The sequence below is a fragment of the Macaca thibetana genome, chromosome 9 (genome assembly GCF_024542745.1).
Source record: "Macaca thibetana thibetana isolate TM-01 chromosome 9, ASM2454274v1, whole genome shotgun sequence".
Lineage (NCBI taxonomy): Eukaryota > Metazoa > Chordata > Mammalia > Primates > Cercopithecidae > Macaca > Macaca thibetana.
In genome coordinates this window covers 34,959,402-34,976,249 of record NC_065586.1, presented here as the reverse complement: position 1 = coordinate 34,976,249, position 16,848 = coordinate 34,959,402, and the positions used below count along the sequence as shown (strand labels likewise).

The following is a 16,848-nucleotide window of genomic DNA, read 5'->3' as shown; positions in this document are numbered from 1 at the left end:
TTTCAGGGATTTGTATCAGAGGTATGTGTGGGCCATCTAAGGAACCAGCTGGAGTCAGGACATAGTCACAGTGAACTGAAGCCAGGGTGGGAGGGAGTCCTTCAGGGAGGGAGCTCAGCAGGAAGAGGGTGGGGGAGCGAGCGTGAAGATCACTGAAACACTCAGGACAGGGGCAGGGGAAGCTTCGCCCAGCAACGAGACTGACAGAGAAGCAGCAGAGAGAGAAGAGCAAGGAGGACACAGTCTCAGGAAGCGGAGGAAGCAGAAGTTGACAGTGTTAAATACTGCTGAGGCATCAGCCAAGACAGGCACTGAGAATCCACAAAGAAGCTGACACAGCCCTTCAGTGAGATGAAGGCAGAAGGCGGGCAGGCAACACTGCCACTAAGTTCAGGAAGACAAGAATGCCCACTGGCCTTGCTGCGTTTAAACTGGAGCTCCTGGCCATGATTATTTAAGGAAAAGAAAAAAAGAAAAGAGGAATAAAGATTGGAAGGAAGGAAAGAAAACATCACTATTTGTATAAACATTCACATAGGATCACAGACCGATTCACAAAGAATCAGTAAATTATTAGAAGTAATTAGAGTTTAGCAAAGTTAATAGATAAAAGATCGACTTAAAATAATCTGTATTTCTCTACACCAGCAACAATGAGAAAATATAACAAAAAATAAGGTACCATTGTAACGGCAACAAAACCCATAAAGTATTTAGGAACCAACTGAAGAAAGAATATGCAAGACCCCCATGAAGAAAAATGTTCAACTGTTAAAAGAAGTAAAATGAGATCTGAATAAACAAGACATTCTATGGTTTGGGATAGGTCAATTTAACATTATGCAGCTGTCCCTAAATTATATGTAGTCTCAGCCAGGCACAGTGGCTCACGCCTGTAATCGCAGCACTTTGGGAGGCCGAGGCGGGCGGATCATGAGGTCAGGAGATCCAGACCATCCTGGCTAACACGGTGAAATCCCTCTCTACTAAAAATACAAAAAAATTAGTTGGGCGTGGTGGCAGGTGCCTGGAGTCCCAGCTACTCAGGAGGCTGAGGCAGGAGAATGGCGTGAACCCAGGAGGCAGAGCTTGCAGTGAGCGGAGATTGCACCACTGCACTCCAGCCTGAGCAACAGAGCGAGACTCTGTCTCAAAAAACAAAACAAAACAAAATTAATGCAGTCTCATCATTGGTTTTATTATTATTACTACTACTACTTACAAACTCAAACTTATTCCAAATGCATATGAAAGAATAATAGTGCACAAAAAGCTAACCCTCCATCAAACTGAGAAAAAAGACAAGGGGAACTTGTTCTATGAGATAACAAACACGTATGGCACTGGCATTCAGAAAAAGATGAATCAGACAGAAGACGGGCCAGATCCACGTGCACAAGCAAACCTACTGTCTAATTAAGGCTTCCCCATTCACCAATGAGGAAACAACAAACCCTTGGGAATGGCTCCATATAAGTTAAAAATGAATTCCCACCAAATACTATACACAGAAGTGAAGCCCAGATACATTAAAGACATAAATGTGAAAGGTAAAACCATAAAGCAAATAGAAAAAAATGTGGAAAAATATCTTTGTGACTTGTGAAGAAAAGTAATTTTTTTTTTTAGACGAAGTCTCGCACTCTCGCCCAGGCTGGAGTGCAGTGGCACCATTTCTGCTCACTGCAAGCTCTGCCTGCTGGGTTCACGCCATTCTCCTGCCTCAGCCTCACAAGTAGCTGGGACTATAGGCGCCTGCCATCACGCTCAGCTAATTTTTTGTATCACGAGGATCACAAGCACAGGAGATCAAGGCCATCCTGGCTAACACAATGAAACCCTGTCTCTACTAAAAATACAAAAAAAATTAGCTGGGTGTGGTGGTGGGCACCTATAGTCCCAGCTACTCCGGAGGCTGAGGCAGGAGATTGGTGTGAACCCGAGAAGGCGGAGGTTGCAGTGAGCCGAGATCGCACTGCTGCACTACAGCCTGGGCAACAGAGCAAGACTCCATCTCAAAAATAAATAAATAAATAAATAAATAAAATAAATAAATTAAAAAAAAAAAATTAGTGCTAAATCCTGAATCCTAAGCAAATGGACCAAAAGGAACAGAATTCAATTAAAACACAGGAGTTTTGAAAGCTATATTAAATACATCTATTATAGTTATCATAAGCACAACTGAATTAAATTAAAATAATGTATATCGCAAATCCAGTTGAAATAGTTGAAATCTCAGGTAACCCTAAAAGCTTAGGGCTACATCTCAACTTTTATTTCACTACTGACAGCTTCCGTAAGAACTAGAATGGATACCTCAGAATTCAAACATACTAAGAACCATCAAAAAAACAAACAAAAAACAAAAAAACCCAAAGTCAGCATTTGTTTTGAAATGAATTACCTAGAAATTAGACTTGAAAGTAACAGCTGGGGAAAAACTCAAATTTGGGGCATCATAGCCTGAATACTTAAATTGTCACAGATTAGGTAATATAAATCTATTAGGTACAACATTTGCAATCCCCAAATGAAGGATATTTACTTAATTTAAAAATTCATTCATGTGGCTGGGCACGGTGGATCATGCCTGTAATCCCAGCACTTTAGGAGGCTGAGGCCTTCACTTGAGGTCAGGAGTTCAAGACCAGCCTGCCCTACGTGGTGAAACCCCGTCTCTACTAAAAATACAAAAATTAGCCAGGCGTGGTGGCACATGTCTGTAATCCCAGATCCTTGGGAAGCTGAGGCAGAAGAATCACTTGAACCCAGGAGGCAGAGGTTGCAGTGAGCCGAGATCACACCACTGCACTCCGGCCTGGGCACCAGAGTGAGAGTCCATCTCAAAAACAAAACAAAACAAAACAAAATTCATTCATGTTTCTCTCTCTCTTTTTCTGTCATGCTACTCTGAATCTGGCCTTTCTCCAGAGCCAGTAAAACCTGCTAAAAGGTGAAAAATGATAAAACTTAATTTGCTATTTAATGTATTAAAATATTTCTTTTGTAAGCGTTTTTAAGTGCGTCCCAACCCCCCCCTCCATCTACCTTTGATATATTTCAGAAAACTATAAAATCACCACTCAGTGGTGTGATATAGTAATCCATAGGTATTCTAAATGTATTAGATTAATAAAATATACCTTGAACAACAACCTGGCTGCCTGGGACAAAGAACTGCTGTGTGCCATCAGCTGATTGTGCTGCATACTGTACAATTGTAGCACCTGGTGGAGGAGCTCCTGAATTTGTCATTGTTAATGCCTGCAGTCCCTGAACACCATCAGATCCTGGGTTAGAAATCTGGATTGTTCCACCTTGGGCTATAGCAACTTAACAGAAAAAGAAAAGAAATATTAGAGAATTTCAAGATTTATTTTTAATAATCCCCTACTGGAAGAATATACTCTGGGTCTATTTATTACCATTGCTTCTTTCTCAGGTTACCCTTATTTTCTATGCTGAATTCGTCATGGGACAATACGCTAGGAAAAGCTTATAAACACCTGAAAATAACTGTTTGAGATTCATAGAGCCCATGGAGTGTTCCTACTCCTTAGCATCCAGCTAACTACATCACTCAAGAGGAAGAGTGGAGAAGCAGACAGGGAGAGTCCAGCTTCCTGGTCTTCTCCATTCTCTCAGATGTTTTTCCTTACAAACACCATTCTTCTACCATTTAAAATTCCCATTTAAGGCCAGGTGTGGTGGCTCACACTTGTGATCCCAGCACTTTGGGAGGACAAGGCAGGAGGGCTGCTTGAGCCCAGGAGTTCGAGGCCAGGCTGGGTAACATAGGGAGACCCTGTCTCTAAAAAAAGGAAAGAAAAGAGAAAAATTCCCATTTAATATTACAATTAAAATGAATTTGTACCTTCATTCAGCTAACTACTTTTCTAATTTGTCATCAAAAGAAAGTAGTTTTTAAGAAATATATAGGTCAGGTGCAGTGGCTCACGCCTGTAATCTCAGCACTTTGGGAGGCCAAGGTGGTCAGATCACCTGAGGTCAGGAGTTTGAGACCAGCCTGATCAATATGGTGAAACCCCATCTCTACTAAAGATACAAAAATCAGCCAGGCGTGGTGGCAGGCGCCTGTAGTCCCAGTTACTCGGGAGGCTGAGATAGGAGAATCACTTGAACCCGGGAGGTGGAGGTTGCAGTGAGCTGAGATCGCGGTACTGCACTCCAGCCTGGGCAACAGAAACTCCGTTACAAAAGAAAAAAAAAAAAAGAAATACATACATACAATTATATATATGTTATATATATAACCAACGTATTTTTATATATATTTATATAAAAATATATAATTATATATGTAATTATATGTCATATATGTCATATATAACATATGTTATAAATATACATATATTTATATATAAATTTATATTAAAATATTTTGGTTATAAAGCTCAAGTCTAGAAAAGTGTAATCTTTGCCATTTTGTCTGTCAGGAGAATCCTGAAATATAAAATGTCAAGTTGGAAAGGTCCTTAAAAAGTAACTGTTACTAAAAGGATTTGTGCTACAATATTTATCTCTACCAAGTGTCTCAAATAACTACAGCTAATGGCAACAAATATGAGGTAGGTTCCCTTTAAATACTGAGATTTGCCAGTCATGTTTAAAAGTTGACGTATTAATGGACTTGAAGCTTCCAAAGAATAACTGATCAAATGTTTTGTTTCAAAAATTTCACTCTAATAGATAAGTATTATTTAAAATATCTGGAAGGTCTGTATATTTTAACATAAAGATTCCAACTGCATGTTTTAAATAGTAGGTATTAAATGGTACCAGAGGCTATGCTTTTTAAAAAATCACATATAAACTACCTAACTAGGCTTTACAATAAAGATTTTAAAAACACATCACCAGAATAACATGACATCTATACATCACAGTAAATGCCTTACAGTAGCGTAAAGTAGTGTTTAAAATATACTCTGAATACTTTCAAGTCATTTCCAAACATTTTTAATAGCATGTAGGCAAAAAAGCACTTAGGTAATAACCTTACATAGGACAAACCTATGAGAATTATGGAAAGAGTAACAACAACAAATTTTCACTTCTTTCACCTAGGGTGCCAGTGTCTACACAGGAAGACAGATTAACATTTTTAAAAAGATTTCCACATGCTGTGTTCTCTGTGTTTTATTTCACTGACAGGCCAGTGTGGCAGAAACTGAAGTCAGTTACAGAATGTCAACAGAGCTGAGGCTGAGATACCCTGATGTAACAGCACTTTATCTGGCTCATCTAGAGCAGTATTTTCTGTACATACTTTAAAAACAGGATATTTTTAAACCATGGCTTTCCAAAGATTTCATGGGTTTCAGGATTCAGCCCTCACAGTAAAAGGGTTTGAGGGAGATCTAACTTCTTATAAGTATAAAAATGTCAAAAGACACTGCTTTCTTGGCCCTTTGTGGCTAGACATGAGTAAATTTTGTATGTTGTCATATATTTCAATGTGTATTTTTCAGTTGATAATTAATTTGATGTCACAGAAATAGTGCTTTAGAAAGAACAGCCTAAGGTCAGGTAACCACTGTGTGTTAGAAGTACAAAGCCTAGGCCGGGCACGGTGGTTCACATCTGTAATCCCAGCACTTTGGGAGGCTGAGGTGGGCAGATCACCTGAGGTCAGGAGTTCAAGACCAGCCTGACCAACATGGAGAAATCCTGTCTCTACTAAAAATACAAGAAATTAGCCAGGCATGGTGGTGCATGCCTGTAATCCCAGCTACTCAAGAGGCTGAGGGAGGAGAATCGCTTGAAGCTGGGAGGCAGGGGTTGCAGTAAGCCAAGATCGCGCCGTTGCACTCCAGCCTGGACAAGAGTGAAACTCTGTCTCAAAAAAAAAAAAAGAAGGACAAAGCCTAGAACAGAGCAGCCATTCAATAAACAGAATGAATGAATGAATGAATGGCTATCATTTCCTCATGACAGATGGTATTATAAACAACTTAAGCCACCTGTGAATCTAGGAGAGTTAAATGAGGTATGGTTTCAAATTCTAATCATAGAACCTAGTTTTTCAACACCAATGTAATTATCAAGCTTTTAGATCAAGTCAATCTGAGGTGAGAGTAGCTCCCTCAGGGGTAAGAACCCCTAAACAGGTAGATAACAAAGATCTTTACTTTCCTTTTTCTCTTCTTTCTTTTTGATTTACTCATTTCCTTTTTTCTTTCACTAATATTTCCCCACAGTTTGATCAAAAAACTTTGTTTTCACGATATGAACATCAAGAATCTGCTTCTCATTTTATTTTCTGGTGAGGTCATTATATAATTAGATGTGGAAAACAAGAGCTAAACACACACACACACACCCCTCACACATTGGCTCTAGTGAGAAAACATTTCTACTGATTAAGTCAGGCACGTTTAGCCTCATTTTCATTTTTTATACCAAAGGTGCGCTCTTGATTTTGTTGTTATCAAATGACAGAGGACCTTCCCATTGAAAATGTTCTCTCTCATCTGACAAGAAACAAGATTTCCCAATGCCTCAGGATCCTGGAAATAGGTTTTATGTGGGCCTGTCTGTATTCAGAGATTTGAGGAGAAAATTGTTTAGGTTTCAAAATATTCAAGGATAGCATAACATGTGCTTTCAATAAACATAAATCAAGGTAGTGAGAAAAAATGATGAAATTAACTGAATGAATTTAGACACATCTTCTATTTTAGCTATTTATTTATTTATTTATTTAAGAGATGGGGGTCTTGCTATGTTGCCCAGGCTGGTCTTAAACTCCTAGACTCAAGCAATCCTTCTGCCTCGGCCTTCTGAGTAGCTGGGACTACAGGCACAAACCACTAAGCCTGGTGATGTTATATACTTCTTATTTATTTATTTATTTATTTTATTCATTTATTTTGAGATGGAGTTTCACTCTTCTCACCCAGGATGAAGTACAATGGTGTGATCTCAGCTCACTGCTACCTCCACCTGCTGGGTTTGAGTGATTCTCCTGCCTCAGCCTACCGAGTAGCCAGGATTACAAGTGTGCGCCACCACACCCAGCTAATTTTGTATTTTTAGTAGAGACAGGGTTTCACCATGTTGGTCAGGCTGGACTCCAACGCCTGACCTCAGGTGATCCGCCCGCCTTGGCCTCCCAAAGTGCTGGGATTACAGGCGTGAACCATCACGCCCAGCCCATGTTATATACTTCTAAACTTAAACTTATACACATGAGCTAATTAAAATACATAAACATGTAAATGTTTATATTTAAAACCACTCTTGTTCCAAATTGCAATGCAAAGATTCATAAATGAAATCTCACTACATTAACTTTAAAAAGAGCAGTAAACAGACCTTTGTTCCAATGAATTCTCAGGTTTAAATTCAAAGAGTGACCATAAGAGAGTACCTATGAGTACCTGTATCTTAAAAGCCAAGAGGTGCATATAGCAGAAAAAAGACTAAATCATGCTTTAACAAGAATAGCAACACCAAAGTTTAAAAGCCAGAGTTACATTAAGTAGTGCCTTAAAAATTTTTGAAACAGTTGCCCTAAAGAAATGTAAACGTCACTATTAAGAACTGCAACTGGATTAACTTTCAAATGTGTAAGCCTATCATGTTCCAATTCCCTTTATGAAGAAGTTGAATTAGTGTTTATTCGTGAGCCTCCTGAGAAATCTGAATTCTTATAAGCAATCCACAAAGTTCACATTTTTCTTTTCATAATGGTGCAGTTTGGATCGACCCACTTACCTTTCGTGTATAAGAATTCCAGAAAGAGGAGTTAATAGAGACTCTAATAAGATTCCTAGTAAAATACAGTAGGCACAGAGACAAGGGTCATTTACGGGGAAAAAAAATTGAAGTCTTGGGTGATAGTCTTTAATTGGTACAGGAAGAAGTTGGGTATAGTAGGATGGGGGATTTAAGTAACCTTTGTTTCAAGAGAAAATTTAATGAATTAGGAAGCTTCAAACATTTTAATTTCCTCAGTTGCTTTTACAAATTCATTCATTTACTGCATATCTTAACTGTCTTATGCAGCAAGTAACATTCTTTGTTCATTCTAAGGCTCTCTCTTCTCCTGCCATGTCTCGGGTATATGCTCCTGAGATAAAAGACTTTCTTTGACCAGCATCGCTCAACTGTTATGCAACACACCTATCACGAAGATCTGTACTTCCAGCGAGGATTCTGCAGGTAGAGCTCACTTACTTGGTGTTGTAATAATGGATCCCTGTCTATTTTATGCTAGTTTTCCTATTCCCCAGGGAGTAGCCTATTCCAACTTTCACTTCTTAGTTTTTGTGATAATAGTAAGTCAATATAATAAGGCCAACTTGTGCCAAGTATCTTTCAACTATTAAAAACGTAACTGCTTGTATATGGGAAAACTTGAATATACTTTCTTCAACTTTGATACACATTTAGTTCTTTTAAACACCAGCTAACTCATTATTTCAAATTAAAAATAACTAATAAAATACTAATCTTGGAAAAAAAGAAAAGCAAAGTTTGGAAGAAAGCCATCCATGGATAAAGCTGAAGAATTAAACCTAAAAAAAATTTTTATAATAAAAGGTTATGAAACAGCATTAAAAGGGAAGGTGAAAGGGAAGGAAAAAACATTTACAGCTGAAAGGGAAGGAAAAAACATAGGAAAAGCTCCAGAAATTCTAGTAAAATAAATTCCTCTATTCTAAAAACCAAAGGACACTGGCAATTGTTTCCATTTCTAGACATTCTGCTACAACATTAAAGCACTAATATCTGCTAAGTTAGTTCTATAAGAAATAAGATCAATAAAAATGGATGTTGTGTATGTAAGCATATGTTTACCCTCCAATTAAACGTCTTCTAAAAAGTTTGAATGTTGTTAGTATTCACTTATCAAAGAATTATCTACATAAATGTCACTAAATGTCCCCAAAATGCATTTTTAACAAAGGAAATTCACACTGTGTGAACCAATAAATGGCAATTTTTACCTGCAGACTATACACACAGAACTATAAATCCTTATCAAAATAATTTCTAGGATCATACTGTATAGGCTCAAATTAAGAAATCAAAGTAAGAAATAGTCCATGACTTCTTATGTGGCAAATACACAGATGTGCTTTTTTGTTTGTTTGTTGTTTTGAGACAGAGTCTCACTCCACTGCCCAGGCTGGACAGTGCAGTGGTGCAATCATAACTCACTGCAGCCTCAAACTCCTGGTCTCAGGCAATCCTCCCACCTCAGCCTCCTGAGTAGCTGGGATGAGCGCATACCACCACGCCCTGCTAATTTTTAAAATTCTTTTGTAGAGACAGGGTCTCACTCTATTGCCCAGACTGGTCTCAAAGTCCTGGCCTCAAGCAACCCTCATGTCTAGACCTCCCAAAGCGCTGGGATTACAGGTGGGAGCCATCATACCTGGCCTAAGATCTAATTTCTAAAGATGCAGTTTTCTAGTTCTCAACCAGAATTCCTGACTCCGCTCCTCTCATCCCCCTACAGACACACAGAGTAAGGTCTAATGCCAGCCCCCTCCTGTGAGCAGGCACCAAGGACACAGGGAATGAAGCCATTGAGGCTGGTTGGAGGGAAAGTTCAATGAACATGAATGAGACAATGGTACACCTAACTTAATTTCTCTGTTTCATGCCAATAGTAGCATGCCTTTTTCCCCCTACTTTTACCCGTTATCTCCTTTGTCTTCACAGGAACCCCAGAGTTTGGCAATTTAGTATTATTCCCACTTCAAAGACTAAAACCTGAGATGTGAATTTAATAAAGCTTCTTGCTCTGATCATTGAGTTTGCAAATGGCACAAACATGGTTCCTTCCCCGCATCCTCTCCAGCTTCAACCCCAAACGTTTTCATAATTTCAAATTTTCAGCTAATAATCTAGACAAGTCAACCCTACAGCATCTGCTTCCCTATCAACTTGTAAAGGAATCACTGTTTCTATCAGAAGTCCTAAGCAGCATTAGGACATGCCAGAGAAATGTTACGATGACAGCATCTTAGTGGTCCCCAACACTTTGAGAAGTCTTAGTGTCATTTCAGCAGTCACTTCCAACCTTTTCCCTGTCATGACACAAACAGAACATGATGATATGTATACAGCCCACTGGGGTGAGCAGATGGAGCTGCTCAAGGCCAGGACTGACCAGCCAGGAGGTGCCAGCAGCTTCTGCCCAGCCCCTCTGGGGACGGAAGGACGAGGCACTCAGCACTCTCATAACCTGCATGCTGTGCTGCAGAGGCTCACCAGCAGGCCTTGCACATTAGCATACTCAGTTTTACAGTTCTAAAACCCACCAGAGATTCCCAGTGTGCCAGACAAAAGAGCATGTAAACGAAAGAAGTAATAAAAAAGTGACAATGTAAACCTCAAGGTCTATTTCTTACAGATGATGGGGAGTTTTCTTTTCCTAACACTGACTTTGGACAAGTCTACTGGGTGCCCTGTAGAAGGTGTGAATATACTACACCCTGGATCTACTAGGTATCATGGTAGGAGTTCCCCTCAATTACCAACAGAGAATGTATTTAATAGTTTACAACTGCAAATCTACCAATGCTATAAGAAAAACTCTAAAAAGCTCCAAAAAAAAAATGACTATATAAAGTCTTCTCATATATTAAAAATTATAGCTTGTTTTAGTAGCCAGGACTTAAATTAAGACTTGAGATTTTTTTTCCTTGGTATTGCTACTTTTTAAAGGAAAAACAAAGAATATATCTAAAATCTCCATACCTTAATTGGATAAACACATTATTTAATATCACATATATTCCAGTACCTAAGTAGCTCTTTTTAAAGTCAGAAAACTAAAATCATGAATCTCTTCAACAATATGACTGCTGTCAATATATTCAGTGAATTACTTTGAAGGCCTAAGGTAGCAGAGTTTACAAAACTCACTTTACTTCATATTATAATTATATGGGAAACTGATTTGGACAATTTCCATGGACAATTTAAACTTCAGAAAGGACAGGAATATCACATTATTCCAGTACCTAAGTGGCTAGCTTAGGATATGTGATATCCCTATCCTTTCTCTTCCTTTTTCTTTTCTTTCTAGCTCTTGGTTTTTACTATTTTTATGTATCAAACATTTTTCATTTGGGAAAAAACTAGTGCTTTAATCAGAGCTAAAAGCACAGAATTAACAGTCCATTAAAATGCACAAGACTGAATGTGAATGTATCTGTTTATTTAGAACTTTTGGTGTGTAAAATTTCAAATAAAATTATCTATCCAATTGCTACAGTTTAAAAACTTAAATCATTTTTCCATTCTCTTTTAGGAAAAACTGTAGCACCAATTAACAGAGAGTAGTGAAACATTGAAAACATACTTTAGAAAACTCTTAGATTAGTAAGTATAGTATGTAATTGTGGGTAACAGAAGCCAACAAGAATGAAATACAGACATTTATGTTTGCATGCATCATAAAGACAACAAAAACAATGTTTTACTAGAGATTAATATAAACATGTAAGTAGGAAAAAATCCTCCCTTTATTTTTACTCCAAATTTTTCTTCTATATTCAGCAGTTAAAATTTTTACTTTTCAAAATTATATGATAGTTGTCAATACAAATATCTCACTTTTTAACATATACTTTCATTCAATGATACAGTTTAGGTATTGATGCACTTAAAAATGGAACAATTTAATGCCAAAACCTGAGTTGCTTCAATATAACTAGAGAAGACTTAAAGCTAGCACTGTATCATATCGAATTGCAGCATACATACTGTATTGCCCCGTGCTAGTCTGATATATGCTAGTTGGTACTGCCATGGTAGCAATGTTAGGCGGTGTTCCTTCTTCCTCTGATTTTTCTTCTTCAATCTTGGGAACACCAGGCACATCAGAGGACAGTTCATTCAGTATTTTCCTGAAATATAATTTAACAATGTAAGTCACTAAGATACATGAATTGACTCTTAAAACAGAAAAGCTATAAAGGAAGAATTGATTTGATGAATAATTATTCTACCATTTTGGAAAAAGTATCTTTACAGTAGGAAACTCGGTTAACTTACCTATAAGAGGGTCTTCGTGAAAGGATTTCTCTACGTTTATGAGAATCAATTACACCTTCTGATTCTGCAGATTCATCTGTCTCTGCAATTGTTGCTACCTATAATACAAGATTTTCTGAAATGTATCATAATATATATGTTCTTTTCCCTCATTCAAAAAATTGAGGCTAAGAGTCTGCGTGTGCAGCACTGAGCCAGGCACTGTGGAAGCAACCAAGCAATACAACACGGTGAATCTGCACTAAAGGAGTCTGGCTCAAGAAAGGAAGTGCAGACACAAACATTTCAGTTATAAAACAAACGTGTGTGGAAAGTAATGATACGGGTACTATATACTACAGAAATACAAGGGAAAGAGTGGTTGGGATGTCAAATGAGGCACTGCAGCAAAGAACAAAATGTAAAATACCCAAGACCTAAGCTCTCAACCTGAAAGTGCTCCTACGGATTCAGGAGGGAGCCAGCAAGGGGCCAAGGCAGAAGAGAGCTCCTGGATCACACTGCTGTCTCCACTCTCACACAGCTGGCACTGGCGTGAGCTGGGTCTTCACATTAGCTATCAGATAGGCCCAAGACAGAATATTTAAGTAGATAAGCAAGTCAGTAAGCAAGCCTGGGTAAAATTAGGATTTCTATTACAAGGAGTAAGTTAGGGTTTGGTGGTGGTAGGTCTTGAAGATCCAAATAAAGAATTTCTCCTTAAGAGAAAGATCAGAGTTTTAAGCATGATTTCATTTTTCAAGTCAAGTAATAATACAGTGATATGATTATTAAAGAAGTCAGAAAACTAAAACAATGAATCTCTTCAACAACATGACTGCTTTCGATATATTCAGTCAATTATTAATACTTTGAGGGCCTAGGGTAGCAGAGTTTACAAAACTCACTTCATATTGTAAGTACACAGGAAACTGATTTGGATAAAATCAAAAGAGCTTATCAAAATATCAACAATGCAAGCAAGAATATATACTTCCCAAAGTACACGGAGGTGTATATTCACCTTCACATATGACTCTGCATCTTTGCTCATGAATGCCCCACACATAAGCACACACACTCAATCAACAGAACTTACTGAAAAAAATGTTGTTGCCTCAGATAATCATATATCACCACCAAATATTAAGTATTTATCACTTTACACCGGGCTCTCACACATCTGTCATAGAATCATAACAACTCCCTTAGGTGAGGTAGGCTATTAATTTATCTATTTTAGAAAAGGTGAAAATTAAAGTTCATGCAGAGGGATTAAGTATTCTAGGACAAGATCCACTGGCACCTCTTTCTACAAGGACAATTAGATAATTCACTTAACAAAATCCAAACAAAGCCTACTGAATATAAGAGAATACTTTCTTTCAGCTGGGTGCTCTGGCTCACACCTGTAATCCAGCACTTTGGGAGACTGAGGCAAGAGGATCACTTGAGGCCAGGAGCTCAACACCAACCTGGGTAACATACTGAGAATTCTGTCTCTATTAAATAATAAAATTAATAGACAATACTTTCTTCCAATACCAGCCAGGTTAAAACTCAGTAGAAATATGTGGACCCCAATAAAAGGCATAAAACAAAGAAGAGGTAGGAAAGACTTTCTTGTTTTATAATTAGTGTCAGAAAGAGTTAGAAACTCTTGGAATCAGGGGCCATCACAGGAAAAAAAGATAATGATGAGAATTATTCTTACACTTTTGGGCAATACAGGAGAAGATACCCATGCTACAAAGATAATCAAGCTTTTAACATACGTGAATTTGTCACGTCAGGTATCTTGTTGCCACTCTCATCGTTCTCCTGTGATAAACTACTTGAACACGCGGGAAAAGGACTACACTATGTATATGTGTCTCCCTTTTCCTCACAGATTTTTTTTTTGTCATCAATTAGGTTCAGATAATTTCAGCATTTAAAGGATAATAACTGACCTTAAAAAGGAACAAAAATAAATTCAGTAATTAAGATGCATACTTTAAAAAAATGCATACTTAATAATTTACATCTATTGATGGAAAAAAATGTTTTACCTTCAAGAAATGTTAAGGGTAAAATACATCTCTGGATCACAACCACAATAATAATTATATCTACAAAAGCCAAGGTTTAATCTGAGAGGGATACATCAATAAAATCATCTAAGAATTATGTATACTGAATTTTAAATAAATTTGTATCTACCTACTAAGGTGATTATTCATGAAAACAGCATCAGTACTATAATCTTTATATTACTGTGTTTATTAGACATCTTCTCTGAAGAACCCTCAAAATATTTTTCAGCACCCTTGGGGAGCACCGCTAAATAAATCTGAGTTTGAACATAGAAAACCAATGTGAAGAAGACATGAACTGCTTATCTGCAATTACTCAGTCCCCAAATGAAGAGCTGACAACAAAGCTGCAGCTCTGAAGTGAAACCTACGTACCTAGCAGGACACAGAGTACCTTAAGCAAGGAAAAGAGATTCCTCCAAATATCTAATAAAAAGATTTGTGCATAAAAGCTTCATAAAGAAAAATGATAAATGAATTAGTGAAAGAGAAAAAAATGGCTCAAGAAAGTAAAAGAGAAACCATACGGGAAGGAAGTTAAGCTGAACAGTGTGTATTTGTGGTGACTGAATAACCGATGGCTGTGGTGTCTGAATTACTCCCTGGACATGTATAGTTTGGCCCGAAGGTAACTGCACTAGAATTACAGCTGGGGAGCCTCTTCTGGTGCCTGATCCAGCTACAGAAACCTGCTAAAACGATCACCATTGAGGATTAAAGTTGAATCTTTTTTGTTATTGTTTTTGCTTATTTTTAAGCAATACCACTCACTAATATGGCTGCCCTACTTCTCTTTATCCTGCTCCTGAGAAATGACAAACCAGCTAGGATACTTACCATCGGTAGGTGGTTACTGTCCTGGAACAGTCATTTTCTGATGTGACAGATATTAAGGAACACATGCTCCTTATCACTTTTGGTGCCCATATTTCGGTGGCTAAGAATGTTCCAAGCACGAAGTTCTAAAGCAGTTAAACTACCTCACTACGACCTCACGACTACTAACAGTGAAGCCTTTCTTAGGCCAGCATATAAACTATCCTCTCTAACTTCTTCAGAGAAATTGGAGATAGAACTTAAATATGGTGTTTTTTTTTTTTTTTTTTTTTTGAGACGGAGTCTCGCTCTGCTGCCCAGGCTGGAGTGCAGTGGCATGATCTTGGTTCCCTGCAAGCTCCGCCTCCCGGGTTCAAGCCATTATCCTGCCTCAGCCTCCTGAGTAGCTGGGACTACAGGCGCCCACCACCATGCTGGGCTGATTTTTTTATTTTTAGTAGAGACAGGGTTTCATTGTGTTAGCCAGGATGGTCTCGATCTCCTGACCTTGTTATCTGCCCACCTTGGTCTCCCAAAGTGCTGGAATTACAGGCATGAGCCACCGCGCCTGGCCAGTGCATTATTTTTATTAAATGTGTGACATACGATATTCTAGTGTTACTCTAGATGTAAGCTGATGCGTTGTTTCTAGACTGATAAAAATCACAGTCACTGTTATGCCCTTATAACCACTAAAAAGGCATAGGCTGAAGAAATTCCAGGACCTTTCAAGCCCCTGGTGTCTCTGACCCAGAGAAAGCTCATGCCTTCAAGGCTGGTGAGGCCTCTGGACACTTTTCGTCTCCCTAGCTCAAGCATCCAGAGAGGCCAGAACTATCACTTAGCTTTGGGTAGAGATCAGTACAATAGCCATCTTCTCACTACTTCCCTGAGTTCCTTCAACAGAGATCCCTACCAGAAGGCACGATACTACCACTCCTCTAGACTCAAAACCTGCCAGGTTTTCTAATTAGTAAACACCTCTGTCCTATAGGCCAGCATAATTTCAGAAACTTTGACTCATTTTACTAAGATTCACTATTCATTATGACTTACTCAAGAGTCAAAGACTTTGGAAATAAGTCACCAGTGTCTATCATGTGCAGTTAGTAGAACCACAGGATCTAAAACAATTTTTCAAGGAAGATTTTGTGTGTGACTTCACTTTGAGGAACACCAATGATTTCCAACTTATATTAATACCTGAAAATAATTATTAAAAACTGTGTTTATAACAAATAACTAAGATTTATTTACAATATCATTCCCTTGGAAAACAAACTTCTCTGGCAATCCAAAAGTTAAAACATGTTTTATCCGTCAAGAGAACCTAGGTGTTGAGAATTGTACTAGGTGCACTAGTAGAAAGTAGAATAAAACTAGCACCTAAGAAACAATGGCACGCCAAATAGTATAGAACTAATTGCTCCACTTTAGAGGCCTTGAATATCATAGGAGTACAGAATAGAAAGATCAGTATGGGCCCAAACAGTAAGTGAGGGCTTTGTGTAGGTGCCAGAGCATGAGTGAAGGCTTGATCTAAACCTAGATAACAGTTGGACAGATAGTGAGAAACCAGGACAGAGGCAACCAATACGTAGCCTACAGGGAAAATTCAGCTCACTTACCCCCAGAGTATTATCGTCCAGTTTAGATTCCAGGGAAAAGAAAAACATCATCCCATTATGGAACCAGTAGATTTAACAACTACAAGTTTTAAAACATGGGATTTATTCTACAAATGTTTCCAGCACAAAAGGCAACTCTGTATGAATTATAAAAAGGCAACCACCTCTATGGTGACTAACTCCCAAAAGATAACTCTTTCTCCTCACAACTAATTCTCAAATATTTTAGTCTCAGGGCATCTTTACACTCTTAAAAATTACTGATGACCTCAAAGAGCTTTTGTTTCTGTGATTCATATTCAGTAGAG

General features: G+C 38.1%; 2 protein-coding genes across 25 annotated transcripts in view; both read right to left on the bottom strand.

Annotated features, from left to right (window-relative positions):
* CCNY (cyclin Y) overlaps positions 1-16,848 on the bottom strand; it is an 876,528-nt gene that overhangs the window by 370,403 nt on the left and 489,277 nt on the right. The gene's annotated exons all lie outside the window — the stretch shown is intronic.
* Positions 1-16,848, bottom strand: part of CREM (cAMP responsive element modulator) — an 86,829-nt gene that overhangs the window by 20,731 nt on the left and 49,250 nt on the right. For 9 of the 24 annotated variants that reach the window (XM_050804798.1, XM_050804812.1, XM_050804799.1 and 6 more), the window contains 3 exons: positions 12,043-12,140; positions 11,752-11,894; positions 3,147-3,335 (listed from right to left, as the gene is read on the bottom strand). The exons of 4 other annotated variants lie outside the window; for them this stretch is intronic. In XM_050804798.1, the coding sequence (XP_050660755.1) occupies positions 3,147-3,335; positions 11,752-11,894; positions 12,043-12,140 (430 nt within the window). Of the gene's footprint in view, positions 1-3,146; positions 3,336-11,182; positions 11,895-12,042; positions 12,141-14,623; positions 14,786-14,933; positions 16,122-16,848 lie in introns of those variants that run through there. 11 more of the 24 variants (XM_050804804.1, XM_050804805.1, XM_050804808.1 and 8 more) reach the window with 7 other exon arrangements.